This window comes from Bubalus kerabau, chromosome 13 (genome assembly GCF_029407905.1).
Source record: "Bubalus kerabau isolate K-KA32 ecotype Philippines breed swamp buffalo chromosome 13, PCC_UOA_SB_1v2, whole genome shotgun sequence".
Taxonomy (NCBI): Eukaryota; Metazoa; Chordata; class Mammalia; order Artiodactyla; family Bovidae; genus Bubalus; species Bubalus kerabau.
This window is the reverse complement of record NC_073636.1, coordinates 73,667,532-73,688,640: the sequence shown is the minus strand read 5'-3', so window position 1 is coordinate 73,688,640 and position 21,109 is coordinate 73,667,532. Positions and strand designations below refer to the sequence as shown.

The following is a 21,109-nucleotide window of genomic DNA, read 5'->3' as shown; positions in this document are numbered from 1 at the left end:
TGATGCGACTTTTAATGTATTTTTGGAGAGGACAGCGGGGCTCGCGCCCCAGAAGGGAGTGAGGAACTGCTCGTGGCAGAGGACGGCATTGAGGCCGCGGCCCCTCAGCCCTTCTCCAAGCTCTGGGGAGGGTGCGACAACAGGTGAATCCAGACCCTCAGGTTCTAGGATCGACCCCCCGGATGAGTCCTGTGGGATGAGTCCTGTGGGATTTCTGGGGCCCAGCCAAAGACCACTTCCAGAGATGCACAGGAGGGAAGGGCTATCAGATGGACTTCCGCCGGGCCGGGGGCCTACCGGCTCTGCCGCCGCCCCCAGCCCCGGGGCTGGCGGGGGGCGAGAAGCCGGGATTGTCGCGGGAGCACAGCTCCAGCCGGTGGAGGCGGCAGGAGATGGAGATGAGGCCGGCGCGGCGCGCGGGGCCTCGGTTCTCGGGCGACCCCCGGCGGAGCGGGCGGGCAGCGCGCTCAGGCGCGTCCGCGCCGGCCGCCAGGAAGCGCAGGACCACGAGGTTGAGGAAGGCGCCGATGACCGTGAGCCCCAGGAGGATGTACAGGAAGCTGAAGGCCACGTAGGGCGGCTTTCTCTGCAGCGCCTCGTCGTTCTGCAGCGCCACAAAGTCGCCGAAGCCGATGGTGGTGAGCGTGATGAAGCAGTAGTAGTAGGCGTGGAAGAAGGTCCAGCCCTCGAAGTGCGCGAAGGCGGCGGCCCCGAGGGCCAGGGTGCCCGCGCACACCAGCAGCCCGGCCACCGCCATGTTCTCGGGGGACACGCGCGGCCGCCGCAGGCCCAGGCAGCGCTTGGCCGCCAGCAGGAGGCGCCGCACCAGCGCGTTCAGCCGCTCGCCGAGGCTCTGGAAGGTGACCAGGGTCAGGGGGATGCCCAGGAGCGCGTAGAACATGCAGAAGACCTTGCCCGAGTCCGTGCCCGGCGCGGCGTGGCCGTACCCTGGAGGAGGAAGGAAGGGGGAGGCTGACGAGCGTCCGTCTCCTCACACACAGGCCTTCTTCCTGCCGGGTCTCTCTCCCCATCCTCCAGAGCCCGCAGAGCATGTTGAAATGCTGGTTCGAACTAGGTCATTCCCCCGGCTTTAAAACCTTCTGTGGCTACCCATAATCGGCCCAAGTTGTAAACAACCTAAAATATCCCTCTCCTGGGGAATGGATAAACAACCTGTGGTACATCCATACAACGGACTAATTCTTTTCAGCCACAGGAAGGAAGGAACTGCTATTTCCTCAGCAACAGAGGATGGATCTCAAATGTTTTATCCTGAGTGAAAGGAGCCAAGCTCAAAAAGCTACATATTGCTGAGTTCCATTTAAATGACATTCTGTAGGATAACTGGCACAACTTCTGTGGCAAAACTAGGATCAGCGAAGAGACCTGTGGTTGCCAGTCCTTGGAGCTGAGAGAAGCGAGTGAACTAACTACACAGGCGCCATGGAATTTTGGGGAGGGCTAGCACCGTTCTGCCTTCAAGTCATGGCTGCAGTTACGAGACAGGTTTTCATTTGGCAAGACCTGCCCAGGTGTACACTGAAAAAGAATGAATTTGAATGTCTGTAAATTGTGCCCTTGATAGAAAAAAAAATCTGTTGTGGCTCCCCAGTATCCTCAGGGTACAGTCCGTTTCTCAGGCAACGCCGTGACCTGAACCCCCTCTCCCTGCAGCCTCACACACCGTTTCCCGCCACCCTGTCCTTTTCTCATGCTTCGCCTCCCCCCAGTGGTCTTTCCCCCTGCCCACACCCACGTCGCCTTTCCCAGTTCCTGTGCCAAGCCCGCTCTCATGAAACACCTGTTCAGTCTGGTGGAGTCTCTCACTGATCCCCTGAAATGTGTAGGGAATGCAAACATGAGTGGGCTTCCTCGAGTCCGGCACAAGGAACAATGACTGATTGTCTGGAACAGTCATTGTGGGATTGGTGGATGTGTATCTCTTCCAGGACCCAAGGTCCTGGAAAGTGAAAGCTTTCATGGTATTCTCAAAGGGCCCCATAACCCAGGAAAAGTCAGGTGTCCCTTCCCCAATAGAATATGCCTCTTCTAGCAAATTGTCCCCATCTGCCAAACGATAAATACACCTTTGGCCTGTGCTGTTCCGCAGTGAGGAAAGCAGTCCTCTAAAATACACACATGTGCAAAGTGATGCGTGCATGTGAGTTGTCGTTGCCACAGTGTTGGTGACAGCAAAAATAAGAAACAGCTTAAATGTTCATCAGAAAGAGCCTGGTGAAACAGCCATGGTGCCATCCAATGATGGTTGTGGTTCCAACTGAGGGCGATTTAGCCCCTGAGGGGACAGTTGGCAATGTCTGGAGACAGGTTTGGTTGTCACATCTGGGAGGTGGTGGGTGCTGCTGGCATCTGGTGATTGCAGGCCAGGGTCCTGTTTAACATTCTCTGATGCATAGGACAGTCCCCACAATCGGAATTTGTTGTTGTTTAGTTGCTCAGTTGTGTCCAACTGTTGGGGCCCATGGACTGTAGCCCACCAGGCTCCTCTGTCCATGGAATTCTCCAGGCAAGAATACTGGAGTGGGTTGCCACTTCCTTCTCCAGGGGATCTTCCTGATCCAGGGATCAAACCTGCGACTCCTGCCTTGGCAGGTGAATTCTTTACCACTGAGTTACCAAGGAAGCCCACCAGAACAGCCAGTCCAAAATGTCAACAGTGCCAGGGTGGAGGAGCCCTGCTAATCAGCCATGAAAAAGAGGACACAGTTCTTCAGGGACTGATGTAAAGAAATCACCAAAATATACGAAGTGAAAAAAGCAAGAGACAAAAAGGCATGTATAACATAATGTCTCTATCATGTATAAAAGTGAACGTAGCTCAGTCGTGTCTGACTCTTTGCAACCCATGGACTCTATACAGTCCATGGAATTCCCCAGGCCAGAATACTGGAGTGGGTAGCCTTTCCCTTCTCCAGGGGATCTTCCCAGCCCAGGGATCGAACCCAGGTCTCCCGCATTGCAGGCAGATTCTTTACCAGCTGAGCCACCAGGGAAGCCCAAGAGTACTGGAGTGGGCAGCCTATCCCTTCTCCAGCGGCTCTTCCTGACCCAGGAATCGAACTGGGGTCTCCTGCATTGCAGATGGATTCCTTACCAACTGAGCTACCTGTGTGTGTTGTAAAGGAATATATAGGCAGAGAAGATACTTGGAAGGATACTCAAAAAACAGATAACTGCATTTGATCCAGAGAAGGGAATTTATAGGTTGACGGATGCGGAGAAAGGGAGACTTCCTTTTCATCCTATACCTTTGTACCGTGTGAAGTGTGTGCATATATAACATTTGAAATATCAACACTAGATACATATATATATATTTATATATTTTTAAAGATCTATGACTCCACGTCATGTTTCTACTTCATGGCTCTATTAGTCTGCCTCTATCTATTTGCGGGGCAGGGACCCGGCTGCCACTAAACTGTGAGGTCCTTGAGGCCAGAGACCAATCTAGTCATTTCTCATGTCCCTGATCACCAGTGCCCTGTACAGACTAGGAGCTCAATGAAAGTTTAAATAATCAGTAATAATAATAACTCAAACCAGATTGAAGGAGGTACAGAGTATGAGACGGAGGAGCGTCTTTAGGAATAAAAGGCCAGGCAGTGCTGTTTCCAGCCATTTGTCTGGTTTTGACAGACAGGAAAATGAATAATGATAATAACTAGGCATGCTAGGTACTCTACATAGATTATTTTATTTAATCGTCTCAATGACTGTATGAGATTATTATCCCCATCTTACAGATAAGGACACTAGGCTCAGAGGGAGAAAGCTGCCCAAAGGTCACAGGGTTGAGCTGTTAACCACTATCCTCCATAGCTTCTCAGTGGCTCTTTGCTGTTCCTGCAGAGCTCAGCCCCTGGGTTCTGTCGCCTGGCTCTGCAAAACTAGCTTTTGCAGCCTGGCTCGCACAACCATACTGGCGCCCCCAGGTGGCCGAAAGCGGTAAAACTGCTATTTCCTCAGTCGCTCTCCACACCCTGGTCCCTACTCCCTCCCCATCCCAGGTGCAGGTCAGAGGCAAGCAGTCAGAAGTGGAGGCCACATCCAGCTGGGAGGCCTCCAAAATGTTGGGGAGGGCAGAGGAGGTGGACAGGGTCCCACACCCTGAGTGCAGTGACAGGGAGGGTCTTAGGCTGAGCCAAGAGAGAGAAGCAGGGGTACCCAGGCTGACAGGAGGGGTCAAAAGGGCTGAATAGGAGCTGGGCCCACAGTTGGCAAATAATGAATTGTCATTATTGCTAACTAACAGTCCCTACTTAGCCTCAGGACTTGTGCTATGCATTTAACCCGCTTGACCTCACTTAAACCTGGCAGTCACTCAGTAAGATAGCAACATTTGCACTTTGTAGTTGAGGAAACCGGGACTCAGAGAGGTACAATCAATTGCCAGAGAAGGCAGGAGGCAACAGAGATGAAAACCGGAACTCTGGCCTGTGTAATTTCGGAATGTAGGCTTTCAACTCCACCGCTAAATCCACAAACTCACACTGACTTGCAAGAGCATTATGGAGGAACTTTCTCTGCAGCACTGGTTTCCAGGGTGGTGGTCTAGGCCCAAAGACACTGGGACCTCCACAGCCAGCCTGGGGGAGTGGATGGAGCCCCGAGAGCCTGCTCCACTCCTTTTCTGCTTCTCCAGGCTTGGGCTCCGCAGGTACCAACCAGTCGGTAGTCATGGCAACGGTTGGCGGTCCAGATGCTGCAGAGAAAGTGCTCTGAATCCCCGAGGGTGAGGTCCAAAGCTGGTGGTAATCAGTCATTCCTTTAACAAATATTTATTGAGTGTCTACTACAAGCTAGGCACTGGCCATATTGCAGGGACTAAGACAGATTAGGCGCCCGTTCTCTTTTTTGTAATAACACAAAAATCAATCTCCCCCTCTCCCCGCCGCTTTTTGTTAGTGCTTTCTACTTGTCAGGCCCTGTGCTAAAACTTTCTACATATATTATCTCCTTAATGAAAACTGTCTCACTACAGCCTTGAGATAGGGCCTGTTAGCACCCCTCTTTTACAGAGGAGAAAACCTGAGGCTCAGAGAGGTTAAGCAACTGGTCTGAGGTCACACAGCTAACGTGATGCCCCCCAGGCAAGGAAGCAACTCCAGCCACCTGGGCTTCCGACTCCACTTTATCAATCTCCCAGCCCCTGCCACTGCCTCTTGGCAAAGGGGACCTACTGGCTTCTCCCAGCCGGGCCTGCGTGGAAACCACAGAGCCCATCCGACAGAGGGAGGCAAGTGAGGCTCAGCGAGCTGAAATGACTGCTCCAAAGTCACCCCGCCTGGCAGAGGCAGAGGTGGGATTGAAACCCCGGGACGCCGCGGGCGCCTGGGGATGGAGCGAGCGCCGAAAGGAGGCGCCGGGGGCCGCTCACCGATGGTGGTGATGACGGTGATGGCGAAGTAGAAGGAGCCGGCGAACTTCCACTGGCGGCCGGCGCGGTGCGGCTCGGCTTGCAGCGCCAGGCGCTCCAGCTCGCGGTAGTCCTCGGCCGAGAAGCCGTACTTCCTCCGCAACTCGCTCCGCTTCTGGGCCAGCAGCCGCCTGCGGCCGCTCTCCGCCTCGGACTCGAGCGCGTCGAAGACGGCGGCGCCCACCAGGAGGTAGGAGAGGATGCACAGGACGAGCGCGGCGGTGCGCGCGCTCTGCTTCCTCATCGCCGAGCCCCAGGCCCGGCGCCGCGCTCGCCGCCGCCCCGTCCATGCGCCCCGACGGTCGCCCCGCGCCCCCCTCGCGGCAGGAGTCGGGGCTGCGGGCGGCTGGGGTGTGGCACCCCGGGGCGGCGCCTCGGCGGGGCGGGGCGAGGGGGAGACGAGGGCCCGGAGGGCTCCTGCAGCTGCCACCTGCCTGCGCCTCCCCTGCCTTTGTTTCCCCGGCGGCGCCCCCAGGCTGTAGCGTCTGCAGGTCGTGACAGCGGGACCGAAGCGCCCAAAGCCCAGCTTTGCAGGCGCCCTGTCTCCACCGCCCTCCTCGTCCTGTGACCTTGGGCAAGTCATTCATTCCTTCGTTCAGTCGGTCATCCAGCAAATATTTACCAAGCACCTGCTGGTACACACGATCTATTACATTCCTGGTGTAAACAGAGCGGGTATCCTAGGATAGAGGGTTGTACGAAAAACAAACAAAAAGATAATTTAAGAAAAGTGTGAGGGTCTTCTCTGGCGGTCCAGCGGTTAAGACTCCGTGCCTCCACTGCCAGGGGCGCGGGTTGGATCCCTGGTTGGGGAACTAAGATTCCTACAGGCCAATGGCACGGCCAAAAAAAAAAAAAAAAAAAAAGGCGTGAGAAGGAAAACATCCTGTCTTGCAAGGCAGGTGGAGGGTGGGAGCTGAAGGGGCGCTTACAGCTAAGATAGTGGGAGAAAGCGTCCCCGGAGCGACTGGCGGCATGTGCAGGTCCTTTAAGCAGAGAAGCCAGTGTGTCTGGACTCACAGTAATTGGGGTGGTGGGCGGTCAGGGTGGGGGTGGGGATTAAAAGGAAAACAGAGGGTCCACTTCACAGGGGATTTTACAGGCCCTCTGAAAAGTTCCCTGGTGACTCAAATGGTAAAGGGCCTGCCTGCAGTGTGGGAGATCTGGGTTCGATCCCTGTGTCAGGAAGATCCCCTGGAGAAGGAGATGGCAACCCACTCTGGTACTCTTGCCCGGAGAATCCCATGGATGGAAGAGCTTGGGGAGCTACAGTCCATGGGGTCGCAAAGAGTCAGACATGACTGAGTGACTTGACTTCACTTCTTCAGTACAATAGAAAACCCTGGAAAGGCTGTAGGCAGGAAAACAAACACCAATGATCTAATTGACTTTTATTATTTTTTTTTTAAAGAGTGTTCTGGTTCTCATGGGATCTTGGATCTCCCTTGTGGCATGTGGGATCTTTAGTTGGGCCATGCAAACTCTTAGTTGTGGCATGTGGGATCTAGTTCCCTGACCAGGATCAAACCCCGGCCCCCTGCCCTGGGGAGCCCAGAGTCTTAACCCCTGGACCACCAGGGAAGTCCCTCTGCTGCGTCTTTGACACGCATCACTTGTCCCCTGTGATCGCTCCAGCCCCTCTCCCTGCTGCCTCTTTGCATTTTTTTTTTTTTTGGGCTCTGTCTACATTCAACTTTCAGAGAAGGCAATGGCACCCCACTCCAGTACTCTTGCCTGGAAAATCCCATGGACGGAGGAGCCTGGTAGGCTGCAGTCCATGGGGTGGCTAGGAGTTGGACACGACTGAGTGACTTCACTTTCACTTTTCACTTTCATGCATTGGAGAAGGAAATGGCAACCCACTCCAGTGTTCTTGCCTGGAGAATCCCAGGGACAGGGGAGCCTGGTGGGCTGCTGTCTATGGGGTCGCACAGAGTCGGACACGACTGAAGCAACTTAGCAGCAGCAGCACATTCATCTTTCAGTTCCTTCTGCAACCGCCTGCTTTGCTTGGAACAGCCTTCTCCCCAGCGCACTCAACAGCCAACATTTATTGAATGCTTGCTAGGAGTACAGCATTGGTAGAAGCGCTTTACATGTATTAAGGCATTTAATCCTCACAACTTCTTTATGTAGCAGAGGCAGCTGGCTGACACTCTGTCCTGTACCCCTCCCTTAAAGGGACATCTTCCCTGACTCCTCAGGTGTCCCTCCTCTGGGCTCCTTGGAGGCTTCCCGGCTCCTGCCATCTTGCATTCCTCCCACTGAATTCCCTATGTGTGTCCCCCTGAGGACAGGGATCCCATCTTGGTCACCAGTCTGCCGCCAGCACCCAGATGTGGCACAGAGCTCATATCCAGGGACTGTGGACAAACGAGCAGCAGAAGCTCAGAGTGGGGACTCTGCACCCCCAGTGCCTGCAGTCACACCCTACTTTTGCTTACCAGTTGTGTGAACTTGGGATGCTTCAGTCTCCCTGGTTTCTAGGGGGTTTAGAAAAGTTCCAGTCTCAGAAGATGCTGTGGTCAGCAGAATAATGCTCCCCTCCAACTATGCCTAGCCATGCTGTCTCTTCAGTCGTATCCGACTCTGCAATGCTATGGACTGTAACCCGCCAGGCTCCTCTGTCCAGGGGATTCTCCAGGCATGAACTCTGGAGTGGGTTGCCATGCCCTCCTCCAGGGGATCTTCCCGACCCAGGGATTGAACCCGAATCTCTTATGTCTCCTGCATTGGCACTCGGGTTCTTTACCACTAGCGCCACCTGGGGACCCCCCCAAAGATGTCCACATCCTATCCCTGTGAATATGTTAGGTTATGTGGCAAAGGGGAATTGAGGTTGCAGGTGGAATTAAGGTTGTGAATCAGCTGACCTTGAGATGGGCGATCATCCTGATGCTCTGGGGGGGGTCCCAGTGTGATCAAGGGTCCTCAGAGTTGGAAGAGGGAGGTGGAAGAGGGGGAACCAAGGTGAGAAGGACTCGGCCTGATGTGGCTGGCTTCGAAGATGGGAAAAGAGAGCCACACGCCAAGGACAGCAGGCTGCTTCTAGAATCTAGAAAAGGCGAGGAAACAAATTCCTTTCTAGAGTCTCCAGAGAGGAACGCGGTTTTGCCAGTGTCTTGATTTTAGCCCAGTGTGACCTGTGTAGCCCACCATCCCACAGAACTGGAAAGTAATACAGTTGTGTTGTTCAAGCCGCTTTGTTGTTATTTAATAGCTCAGTCATGTCAGACTCTTTTGCCACCCCGTGGACTGTAGCCCACCGGGCTCCTCTGTCCGTGAGATTTTCTAGGCAAGAATACTGGAGTGGGTTTCCATTCCCTCCTCCAGGGAACCTTCCCAACCCAGGGATCCAACCCGTCTCCTGCACTGGCAGGCGGATCCTTTACCACTGAGCCCCTTGGGAAGCCCACTTGAGGCCCTAAGCATGTGATCACTTGTTATGGCAGCAACAGCGCACGCGTACAGTGGTTGCAAGGATGAAACAAGCCGCTGGACGTGCCGCCCGAGAGCAGCGCCTGGCCTGCGCACCACGTAGCAATGCTGCCTGTGTTGCAAGTATCACAACAGAGCAAAGGCCCAGGTCTGCACAAGTCTAGACTCAGCTCCTGCCCTGGCTCAGCTCTCAGGCAGAACTGGGGCCCAGTGCTTAGGAGAGGGGCCTTGGACCCCCCTCTCTTCTCCTGAGAAGCTGGAGGCGGGCAGCTCAGTGGCCCAGAAGCGAGGGAGCTGGTGCTGCTGTCTCAGCCTTATTTTTGCTGATGGCCTCAGCCAGTTTGATTTTCTGATTCCTGCTTAGACTTCAGAGGATCAGAAACCTGGCTACAGTCTCAGACTGGGGAGGGTGGGCACCAAGGACCTACAGCCTGAGAAGGGCCTGAGAAGAGCTTGTGGGGACAGCATGGGGGTAGAGGAATGGTTGCTCTTAGGAGAAGGGCCGGGTCCATCTTAGGGACAGTTAATGAGTCCCGCTCCTGGACACAGCTGGGATCAACAAGGTCTGGATTTAGATACTTTTTACCTGAGTATCTATGGATAGAAGACTTTCCCTTCTCTGTTCCTTGGTTTTCCCATCTGAAAAATGGGAGTAATGCCCACCTCCTAGGACCATGTCAAGCATTATAAAAGACATTCGTGTGTCCCTGTCCAGGTGCTCAGTAGCCACTTTTCATCCATTTTTATGACTGTCTGCCTGCAGATGTCAAGAATTCTTTTTCCAGAAGCGGGGGTGAAGCTAAGACTATGGAACGCTGTCTGCACTAGGCACGTTCACAGATGTTGCTAAGGGGGTCCTCACTTCCCAGGGCAGGAAGCCGGGGGTGGGGTTTGGGAGAGGAGAAGAGTCCCCACTTGCCAAGTCCTCAGAGCCGGGCAGCGGCTAAGTCAGGACTTGAACTCGGGGCTGTCTGGCCCCCAAGGTCACAGTCCTTCTGATACATGGTGCCGCCTCATCAGGAAAGAGGCTGGGGGCTTTATCACCCTCTGGTGGCCTCTCTGGACCTCACTTTCCCCATCTCAAAGCAGAATCTGGGGGGTGGTGTTTCTGGGAGGCTGCCTGCCCCCACTCTTGTGACCATCTTATGAGATGCAGCTGAGAGGTGCTTTGTCAAATGGGCCCTCTGGGGGGAATGGGTATTACTGGGGCCACAGGGAGCTGTCTGGCCCTGCGAGGCAGGTGACTCCGGGCCCTCTGAGGAGGATGGGTATTATTGGGGCCACAGGGAGCTGCCTGGCCCTGCGAGGCAGGTGACTCTGCCCTGTACTTGGCATTTTCGGCTCAGCAGCTCTATTTTAAGCCAGAAGAGGTTAGAGTTTGTTGTGTGTGTTTCTCAGCTTGGCGGGCCGTCAGCTGAGCAGTCACCAAAAACAGCAACACCCCATGGCACCCCCTGTGGCTCTTCCTCCCTCTGCCTCCCCCTTGCTTTTTCTTTTGGGAAGCTGAGTGGACCTAGTGGTTTTCCTCCATCCCTCCAGGCTAGAGTTGCACCCAGGACCCATCAACGAGGCCTTGGATCTTCTTCCAGAGCTGCAAGGTTGCCCACCTTGAGGACAATGAGAGGTGGTTGCAGTCCCCAGATGAGTCCTCGATGCCTTTCAAAGCACTTCTCATCCCTGATGAGTCAAGATCTTTCTGGAAGCTGTAAGAGCCAGGCAGGCCTTGTCATTCCCACATCAGAGAGAGAAATGGGCATAGACAGAGAGGAAAGTCTGCTGTCTAAGGCAGTGCATGGTAGTACAGGGGTTAATAAAGAACACGAGTTTACGGGCGAGTCAGATGTCAGTTTCGTCTTGGGCAAGTGACCACATTTTCCTGAGCCTCGGTTTCCTCATCTGTGACATGGGGATAAAAGAATCTGCCTCAGGACTTCCCTGGTGGTCCAGTGACTAAGACTCCACACTTCCAATGCAGGGGGGCACAGGTTTGATTCCTGCTTAGAGAACTAAATCCTGCATGCTGCCACTGAGATCCAGCACAGTCAAATAAATAAGTAATAAATATAAACATTAAAAAAAAAAAAGCATCTGCCTACCAGTGTTCCTGGTAGGGGCAGGAACACATGAAGGGGCACTCAGCACAGATAAGGTGCCCAGCAAATGTTAGCACCCCCTCCACCCAATTAATTTCTTCTTTCTCTTTTCTACACTGGTTATTCCCTAGATCTACTGAGATCCTAAGGGATTGATTTTTATAGTTAGGATATAGTTTGGTAATTTTATAGACGTTTAGAAGCCCTGAGCATTTTCCCTGTTAAGATCTCTGGTCTCTCTCCTAAAAGAATGGATTATTTTGGCCTCAGGGGAGGATAAATATCAGCTCCTTCGAGATGGCTTTTCTGTAACCTGAGCACCTCTTAGGGATCTGGGCTGCAAGAGATTAAAAGCTGCAGCAGGCTAGCCAGTGTGGTCCATTCCATGTGAGCGCAGCACTCCTGCCCCAGACATAACGCATGCTCACAGCTAGGAGGCCACTCTGGGCATCCTTGCTCCTTTCTGCTCTCTCTCCCTTAGAATGGTGTTTGGGGCTGAAAGTCTGTATTTCCCCCCAGATTCATATATTGAAATCCTAACGGGCTTCCCTGGTGGCTCAGTGGTAAGGAATCCGCCTGCTGATGCAGGAGACACGGGTTCAATTGCTGGTCCGGGAAGATCCCACATGCTGCGGAGCAACTAAGCCCGCGTGCCACAGCCATTGAGCCTGTGCTCTAGAGCCTGGGAACTGCAACGAGCAAGGCTCACGCACCCTAGAGCCCACGCTCAGCAACCAGAGAAGCCACTGCAACTAAAGAGTAGCCCCCGCACGCAGGGCAACTAGAGGAGAGCCCGCCCAGCAACGAAGACCAAGCACAGCCAATATATATAAATAAGTAAATTTAAAAGAAATTAAAATAAAAAAGAAACCCTAAGTCCCCAATGTAGTGGTATTAGGAGGTGAGGCTTTGGGGAGGTAATTAGGTTATGAGGGTGAAGCCCTTATGGACAGGATTAGTGCCCTCTGAGGAAGAGATATGAGAGAGCTTGCTTCTTTTCTCTGTTCTCTGCCAGGTGAGGATGCCACGAGAAGGTATCTACTCTTGAGAAGGCAAAGAACAACCTCCCAATAACTCCAACCAAATGGCCCCAAACACATGTTAGGAATCCTCTGAGCAGCCCTGGTGCATCCCAACAGCTAGAGACAGGGTCATGCTCAGACGGCTGTCATAATACTGTCAATAACACTGTCACCAGCCTGGGAACAATGGTGTCTCCCACACAGTTGTGGCCATGAGCTGATTAAACAGACATTAATAAAGAGAGCTTCTTTGCCTCACTGACTCTGTCAAAGACTGTAGTGTAAGACTTTGAGGATGAACTTATGGCTGGGGGGAAAGTTGGAGGGAAGGGAGAGTTAGAGAATTTGGGATGGACGGGTACGCACAGCTATATTTAAATCAGATAACCTGTAAGAACCTATTGTATAGCACATGGAACTCTTCTCAACGTTATGTGGCAGCCTGGATGGGAGGGGAGTTTGAGAGGGAATGGATATATGGCTGAGTCCCTTCACTGTTGACCTGAAACTATCACAATATTGTTTATTAATCAGCTATGTGCTGTGCTTAGTTGCTCAGTCGTGCCCAGCTCTTTGTGACCCCATGGAATGTAGCCCACCAGGCTCCTCTGTCCATGGGGATTCTCCAGGCAAGATTACTGGAGTGGGTTGCCATGCCCTCTTCCAGGGGATATTCTTAACCCAGGGGTCGAACCCAGGTCTCCCACATTGCAGGCGGATGCTTTACTGTCTGAACCCAATACAAAGTAAAAAGTTAAAAAAGACTGTAGTGTAGAGTTGTCTCTGGAAGACACCTGCCCAGACAGAGACTACATTTCCCAGCCTCCCAATCCAATGGAGTGGGGTTACTTCTAGGGGGGACCTTTAGGAAGCAGCTGAGCTTCTCTGTTACTGCCTGCACTTTAGAAGCTGCTGCTGCTGCTAAGTCGCTTTAGTCGTGTCTGACTCTGTGCGACGCCATAGACGGCAGCCCACCAGGCTTCCCCATCCCTGGGATTCTCCAGGCAAGAACACTGGAGTAGGTTGCCATTTCCTTCTCCAATGCATGAAAGTGAAAAGTGAAAGTGAAGTCGCTCAGTTGTGTCCGACTCTAGCGACCCCATGGACTGCAGCCCACCAGGCTCCTCCATCCATGGGATTTTCCAGGCAAGAGTACTGGAGTGGGGTGCCATTGCCTTCTCCAGCACTTTAGAAGCAGCAGGCTCCAAAGCCCAGGAGCTGCTGGAGCTGTAACAAGTGAGTCACCTGGCTCACCACGTGAAGGCAAGCTGCCCTGCAACCAGGAACACCTGCCTTGGAATATCAGGTGAGTAAGAAGTAAACTTCTATTGTCTTAAGCCACTGAATTTGGGGGTTCGCTTGTTACAACAGCTACAACAAAGTGAACTCGAATGAACGAACTTACCTTATGGGGCCAGTGTGAGGATAATCAGGGGATACCCATGTAAGAAACTCTTTTTTAAAAATTTGTATTTGTTTGTTCATGTGTTTCTCTTCGACTGTGCTGGGGCTTTGTTGCTGCATGTGGGCTTTCTCCGGTGGTGGAGGCGGGGTGGGCTGCTCTCTAGGTGTGGTGATGGGCTTCTCACCACGGTGGATTCTCCTGTTGCAGAGCTCCAGGGCTCAGTAGTTGTGGCACATGAGCTTTGTTGCCCAGCATCATGTGGAATCTTCCTGGACCAGGGATCAAACCTCTGTCCCTCACATTGGCAGGTGGATTCTTAACCCCTGGACCACCAGAGGGAGTCCTCACTGGCTAGCAAATGGGACTTTCCCTGCTGTCCTGTATTTCCAGTTAAAGCCCCAACGCTGGGACACAGGGTTCTGAACACCCCCATATTCCGGAAACCACCAGACACAACCTGTGGGACTTTTGGGGGGATGTTGTACCAGCTTTTCTCCCTCTCCGTCCCCACCCCTCAGCCTCCATGAGCAGAAGACCAGAATTTGAGAACGGGGAGAAAGGGTCAACCTTTTCTGCTCCCTTGGGCGAAGAAAGGAACCCCCATCCCATCCTGAGAGGTCCCACTGGTAGAGATTTGGGGTTCCTGCCAGCAGTGGTGAGAGGCAGCTGACTCTGACGGCTCACGGGGCAGGGTTGCAGGTCCGCACTCAGTGCCTGTTTGAGCAGGAGGAGAGCGATTAGGAAGACGGCAGAACAACAGTCATCCCGTACACCCACCACTTGGCTGAGCAAGAATGAGTGAGCTCCCCGTGAGCTGAGTGGGGGCCGGGCCACCTGACCAGGCTCCGGCCCCTGAGCGATGATTCTTGTGCTTCCCAAAACCTGGCAGAAATAGGCTGGGACACGCGCTCCTGGGGACAGGGTCTGAGAGAAGTCAGGGGGTTCAGATCTCCTCCAAGTCAGGAGACACTACAGGGCCCCCTGAATAAGCTGGTCATGTGGTCCAGGAACACGAGGCTTTAAACACTTGCCACTGCAAGGGAATCCATCGCCTGGAGGGGACCCGAAGGGAGAGGGACCAGCTATGTTTTTTCTTTCTTGCCTCCACTGATCTTTCCAGGCATCGTAAACAGGAGAAGCTAGAACTCAAAAGGTGAGAATGGAAAAGGGTTTTAGAGACCCTCATACTCTCTCTGCATAGAATTGTAATCAGAGATTCAGGGTGAGCTTCTGAAGCCAGACAGCCTGGGTTTCAATTCTGTGTCTCTGCCTCACTAGCTGTGTGACCCTGGGCAAGTTACTTCACCTCTCTGGGCCTTAGTAGCTGTAAGATGCTGTAAATAATAGTATGTACTTCATAACCTCATAGCATTGTCAGTTCAGTTCAGTCGCTCAGTCGTGTCTGACTCTTTGTGACCCCATGAATCGCAGCACGCCAGGCCTCCCTGTCCATCACCAACTCCTGGAGTTCACTCAGACTCATGTCCATCGAGTCAGTGATGCCATCCAGCCATCTCATCCTCTGTCATCCCCTTCTCCTCCTGCCCCCAATCCCTCCCAGCATCAGAGTCTTTTCCAATGAGTCAACTCTTGGCATGAGGTGGCCAAAGTACTGGAGTTTCAGCTTCAGCATCATTCCTTCCAAAGAAATCCCAGGACTGGTCTCCTTTGGAATGGACTGGTTGGATCTCCTTGCAGTCCAAGAGACTCTCAAGAGTCTTCTCCAACACCACAGTTCAAAAGCGTCAATTCTTTGGCACTCAGCTTTCTTCACAGTCCAACTCTCACATCCATACATGACCACAGGAAAAACCATAGCCTTGACTAGACGGACCTTTGTTGGCAAAGTAATGTCTGCATTGTCAGGTGCATGTAATTAGGCTATTTAATAGTTTGTTCAATAACAATGCATTCTTGAGGTGTCGACTGAGAGGAAGTGTTAAATGGTTTATCATTAGATGTTCAATCTGGACTGAAAGGCATGGGGCAAGGAGAGATTCGAGTGGATGCAGTCAAAAGCAAACACAGATCCATTTCTGTGTGTCCCTCACCAAGTGCAGGTTGTGCATTAAGCCAGTCACACGTGTGATGTGTTTAGGTCAGTTTGGGACACCCTGAAACCCTCAAAACATGGGAACTAGTAATACTGTTCAAACTTGCGCCAGGTCAGAGATCGAATCCTTTCAAAGATTTATTAGTTTTGAGGGATAGTAAGAATGGCTATTTTTGTGGTGGCATAAAGCACTTACTCTCATACTTCTGGGGCTTCATAAAACCACCCAGTTGCATAAAAGGTTTGTGAATCCAGATCACATTGCCAACTCCATTTGCAAAGTAAAAACAATGGGGGAAATGCACAAGTACTATATTTATAGTCCTCATTTTATAAAGGAATGAATTCCATTACCCTTCAAATGAGGAAGGTCGTAAGTTCAGAGTAAAACGCGGTTTTACAGATGGAATCCATTTCACTTGATGAGATTTCACTGTGTGGTTCTTATTTTTAGTACCAGTTGAATGGCTGGAGCTTGAAGACCTCACATATAAATTCCCATAGAGTTTGCACACATCCAGAGGTGTTCTCCCCTTTCATTCTCAAGACTACCCTGTAAGACTGGGACCTTGGTCTACATTTTCTTTTGAGTATATAGACGTTCGGGGCTTCCCCTGTGGCTCAGCTGGTAAAGAATCTGCCTGCGAGAGACCTGGGTTCAATCTCTGGGTTGGGAAGATCCCCTGGAGAAGGGAAAGGCTACCCACTCCAGTATTCTGGCCTGGAGAATTCCGTGGACAGTCCATGGGGTTCCAAAGAGTCAGACATGACTGAGTGACTTTCATATGGAGGTTCAGAGGTTAGCTGGCTCATTCAGGGTCACCCAGCTAGAACAAAGCCTGGCTTCAGACTCCATCTTCCTGGTAAAATATGGTCTTTTCCTCCGGTTTGAATACACGTTGGAAGGGCCTCTGCTCTACGTAGTCATTCAGGCACGAAGGCTCCTTCTCTTTTGTAACTCTGTCCTGTCCTAATGCAGAGATTCTTTTCCCAGAGACAATACCCAAGGGATCTGAGGCAAAACTCAGAGATTCCTGAACTTGAAAGGGAAAATAATTGCATCTTTTTGCTGGCCTCTAACACCTAGCACTTCCTCATCACCCAGGGCCAGACCTCAGTCACCACGACTGGGAGATGTGGTCTCTCTCTGGGTGCCCAGAAGGGGAACAACTAGCCAGCTGCTGCACCATTATCATGTCGTTTGCAATGGTTCAAATTCAAGGAGAGACTGGGACCCCTTGTCCCAGGGATTTCTAGTGGGGAGGGCACGCGAAGTAGGTGCTGGATCTTGCTTATCTCATCCACAGGGGCAACAAGTCTAATGTTGCACGGAGGCGGCACAGAGGGCAGTTAGAGTCACTCTTCTCAGCTCTTCTGCTCCAACAGGCTGTCTGCTTTGTGCCCCAGGAACTCACAGCCAACAGAAGGCGGAGGAAATGTAATTTCCTGAAAAATTTCTTGAAAATGTAATTGTGGCTCCCATGTGTGCAGAGTACTAGAGTTTGCTAAGCACATTAGTAAGCGTTGGGCTTCCCTGGTGGCTCAGCTGGTAACTGGGTTCTATCCCTGGGTTGGGAAGATCCCCTGGAGGAGGGAAAGGCTCCCCACTCCAGTATTCTGGCCTGGAGAACGCCAAGCCTGGGCTCACCTTGGCCTTTCTGCAGCCCTCCAGGAAGGCAGGGCCAAGAGAATCATCTCTACTGTGCAAAGTCAGAAAACGAGCTCACAGAGGAGAATTAGATGCTCAAGATCACAAACTAGAGGCACAATCAGAGCTAGAACCCAGGCCTCCCGTCACCATTCAGCGGGCGCGTATTAAATACCTACTGCCCTGCCTCACCCCGAGGCCGTGGGTAAGTCCCTTCCCTCCCTCCTGGCCCTGAGGATCCTCCCTGCCGGTGGCCTCTCACCGGCTCGTTCACCAAAAAGCCACAAGGGGGCAGCAGTACATCACCGTTTTCTTCTATTCTTGCATGAAGCCGCGCTATTAAAACAGATTTTAAGGAGGCGGAGGCCTTGTTAAAATACAGATTTCCGGGCCTCCCAGTTTCTGTGGGTCTGGCATGAGGCACAAGATATTTGCAATGCTAGTCATGTATGGACGTGAGGGTTGGACTATAAAGAAAGCTGAGTGCCAAGGAAATGATGCTTTTGAACTGTGGTGTTGGAGAAGACCCTTGAGAGTCCCTTGGACTGCAAGGAGATCCAACCAGTCCATCCTAAAGGAGATCAGTCCTGAGTGTTCATTGGAAGGACCAATATTGAAGCTGAAACTCTAGTACGTTGGCCACCTGATGCGAAGAAGTGATTCACTGGAAAAGACTCTGATGCTGGGAAAGACTGAAGGTGGGAGGAGAAGGGGACGATAAGGGATGAGATGGTTGGATGGCAGCACGGACTGGATGGAGATGAGTTTGAGCAAACTCTGGAAGTTGGTGATGGACAGGGAGGCCTGATGTGTTGCAGTCCATGGAGTCGCAAAGAGTCAGACACAATGGAGCGACTAAACTGAACCAGTTCCCAGGCTACGATGATGCTTCCAGCCTGGGAACCCCACTTTGAGAACTAGCAAGGTTGAGGATTGGGAGCGAGGGTCCGACATGACCTCTGACCCTCACAGACAGGGCCACTGGGAAATCATTGTGAAACGGGCAGCCACTCCCCTTGGTCAGTTGCATATTGACTTTTCCAAGCCCCATTAAATCCCTTTTTAAAAAGCAAGATATATTTCACTCCTTCAGTGACGACTGGGCTTGGTCCATCCCGAGCACAGTTCTAGGTCCTGGGAATCCGTCAGTGAATGAAGCAGACAAGTTAATTCCCACCGCTTGTGGAGTTTGGCAAAAAACAGTAAATGTTCTAAATAAGTAAGTTACCTGGTATGTTAAAAGAGGCTACTTGCATCTGGGGTATTGAAAGATATATATTTCTCAGTGAAATGATGACTTGTGAGTCAAACTTGAAAGAGACCAAGGGGATTCACCATGTGGGTGTCTGGGGGAAGATGATGTCAGGCAGAGAGAACAGCCTGTGCAAAGGTCCTGGGGTGTGAGCAAGTCTGGCATGTTTGAGGAAAAAGAGGGAAGCCAATAAGGTCGGAGCAGTGTGAGCGGGAAGAGAATAATTGAGGATGAGGACACAGAGGTCACAGGAGCAAGGTGGGAGGGGATTGTAGATCTTGCAGAGGCTTTTCTTTATTAAAATTTTTATTTTTTAATTTATTTTCGAGTGCACTGGGTCTTCATTGCTGCCCCACAGGGTTTCTCCAGTTGTGGCAAGCAGGGGCTACTTCCGCAGGGCTTGAGCTCTTGAGTGCGGGCTCAGCAGTTTGTGGCCCATGAGCTTAGTTGCCCCAAGGCAGGTGAAATTTTTGCAGACCAGGGATCGAACTTGTGTCCCCTGCATAGGCAGGCGGATTCTTAACCAGGGAAGCCTTGCAAAGGCTTTCCTCAGAGTGAAAAAGAGTGGCATGATCTGACTTGTTCTAACAGAATCCCTCTGGCACCCTCTGTATGGAGCAAGAGTGAAGCCAGGAGAACAGACGGCTCCCCAGTTATCTGGGCAGAGATGATGGTGGCCCAGTCAGGGGAGCAGTGGAGCTGGAGAGTGTGGTAAAAGGTCACACACACACACACACCTGCATGCTGTTTCATAACTAAACCAACTGGTCAGTCTAATTATCCACGCCTCTCCTCTGTTCAGGTGGCCCACACTCTCAACCTGAACTCTCCTCTACATCCAGATCTGTCTCATCTTTGATCTCCAGCTGCCTCTAGCCACACTCCCCTGAGATGACTGCTGCTTCCTCAAACTCAGAACATCTAGGACACCCCCTCCTATCTGCCACCAATGCAGGCTCCCCTCTGCTCTTCTCAGTTTCCAGTGACGGACCCCTGTTCTCCCCATCCTTCAGCAGAAAGCCCAGGAATGTGTTTAACATCTTACTTCCCCTGGTCCTCAAATCCATCCTTCCAACAAGATCTCACAGGCATGGTCAGGCCCTGCTGGAGTCTCTCATCTGCTTCTGTTCCTTCTTTCCCACTCCTATGGGCCTTACCTCTGAACCCTGCAGTGTCTGCATTTGGGGTAGCCTGGTGGTCGAGACAAGGGCTCTGGAGCAGGACTCTCTGGGTTTGAATCCTGGCTTTGCTAACTTTGAACTATGTAAATGTGGGCTGTTTCTTGAATTTCTCTGTACCTCAGTTTCTCCATTTATAAAATGGGTATGATTACACTTACTTCAGAACATTATTGTGAGAGTTAAGTGAGTTGTTACATAGAAGACACTTGGAACAGAGCCTGGCATGTGCTTCGCACACAATAGATGTTAGCTCTCATTTTTATTCTTTTAGCAATAAGTCTTTATTGAGTGTCTATTATGTGCAGAGACCTCCATCATGCTCAGAGATAATCTGACCCAGAAGAAAGAGCATAGGCCTTGAGTCAGAAATTCTGTTCCTAGATGTGTACCCGACAGAAATGTTGACCAGTATCCACCAAAAAACATGTGCTAGAATCTTCACAATGCCTTATTCATAGAAGCCTCAAACTAGAAACTGCCCAAATGCCCATCGAGGGTAGAATGGATAAATAGCATGCGCTCTATTCGCGTGATGGACTATTCTACAGTGACAAGAAAGAAGGCACTACTGGTACTTGAATATCGTGGATGCAATTCACAATATGATGGGGCGTGGCTGGGCTGGGTCCCTCCTAAGCCTGGCTTCAGTGCAGGTGGCCTGAGTTTCACCTGGTGACCTCTGTTCCCAGCACCATCCCTCTTCACAAACAAGAAGATCCCCAGTCTTTGCCTTCACATCAGTCCCTGACTTGCAAAGCATCACTGAGGCAGGATGATGACAATAGCTTATTTTCAGGCAAACAAAGAAATCACCCAACATTCACAGCATGTGATGGACACTCACTCAACACAATCATGCTGTAGGGTGGGCATTACTATTTATGCCCATTTTACAGATGACAAAAGCCAAAGCACTAAGAGGTCAAGTCAAGGTAATGATAGCTAAAATTTTCATTTAAATCACATAATACTCTCAACAGCCCTCTGTGTTGAGTAGTGCTATTATCCCTATTTTAGAGACTAGGAAACTGAGGCACAAAGAAGTTAAGTACCCTGCCTGAGATCACAGCAGACAACCAGCCAGGAACAGGTGGGCAGGTTGGCTGGGCCCACTCTTCATGGCTCTGCTTACAGCTTCTCAGGGGTGAGGTCATAGGCCTTGCAGCCAACCTGGTCCAGAGCCCAGCAGCACAACCCCAGGACAACTCATTAATCACTCTGAGTCTCAGTTTACCCATCTCTAAAATGGGAACATCAGTAGCACTTTCCTTTAGGGATGTCCCAAGGGTGACATGTAATTATGTGGGTAGCACTCTTGGTGGAGAGAGCCCCATATGCAGGAATAGTTCAATGAAGGTCCATGGTTCTCATCCTGGCTCTGAGCATGTTATCAGACTTGTTCCGGGTAATGTGTGCAGAATTTACTCATATAGAACCAGATACACCAAAGCTCTCAGCCTCTGAGAGACCACAGGCCCAGCCTGAAAAGTCAGATAAACTTGGCTTGGACTAACATCCCACCTAATTGTAAACCAGCTTTTGGACAGATCATGCTTCCAAGCTGCTTCCTCATCTGT

The 21,109-nt window shown here is 51.7% G+C and overlaps 1 protein-coding gene across 1 annotated transcript; it reads right to left on the bottom strand.

Moving 5' to 3' along the window:
• On the bottom strand, positions 1–5,684 carry KCNK15 (potassium two pore domain channel subfamily K member 15). Its single transcript, XM_055543247.1, has 2 exons — positions 5,402–5,684; positions 1–948 (listed from the first exon to the last, which is right to left on the bottom strand). The coding sequence occupies exons 1-2, from the start codon at positions 5,682–5,684 to the stop codon at positions 266–268; spliced, it is 966 nt and encodes a 321-aa protein (XP_055399222.1). The 3' UTR covers positions 1–265.
• Between the last annotated feature and the right edge of the window lie 15,425 nt (positions 5,685–21,109).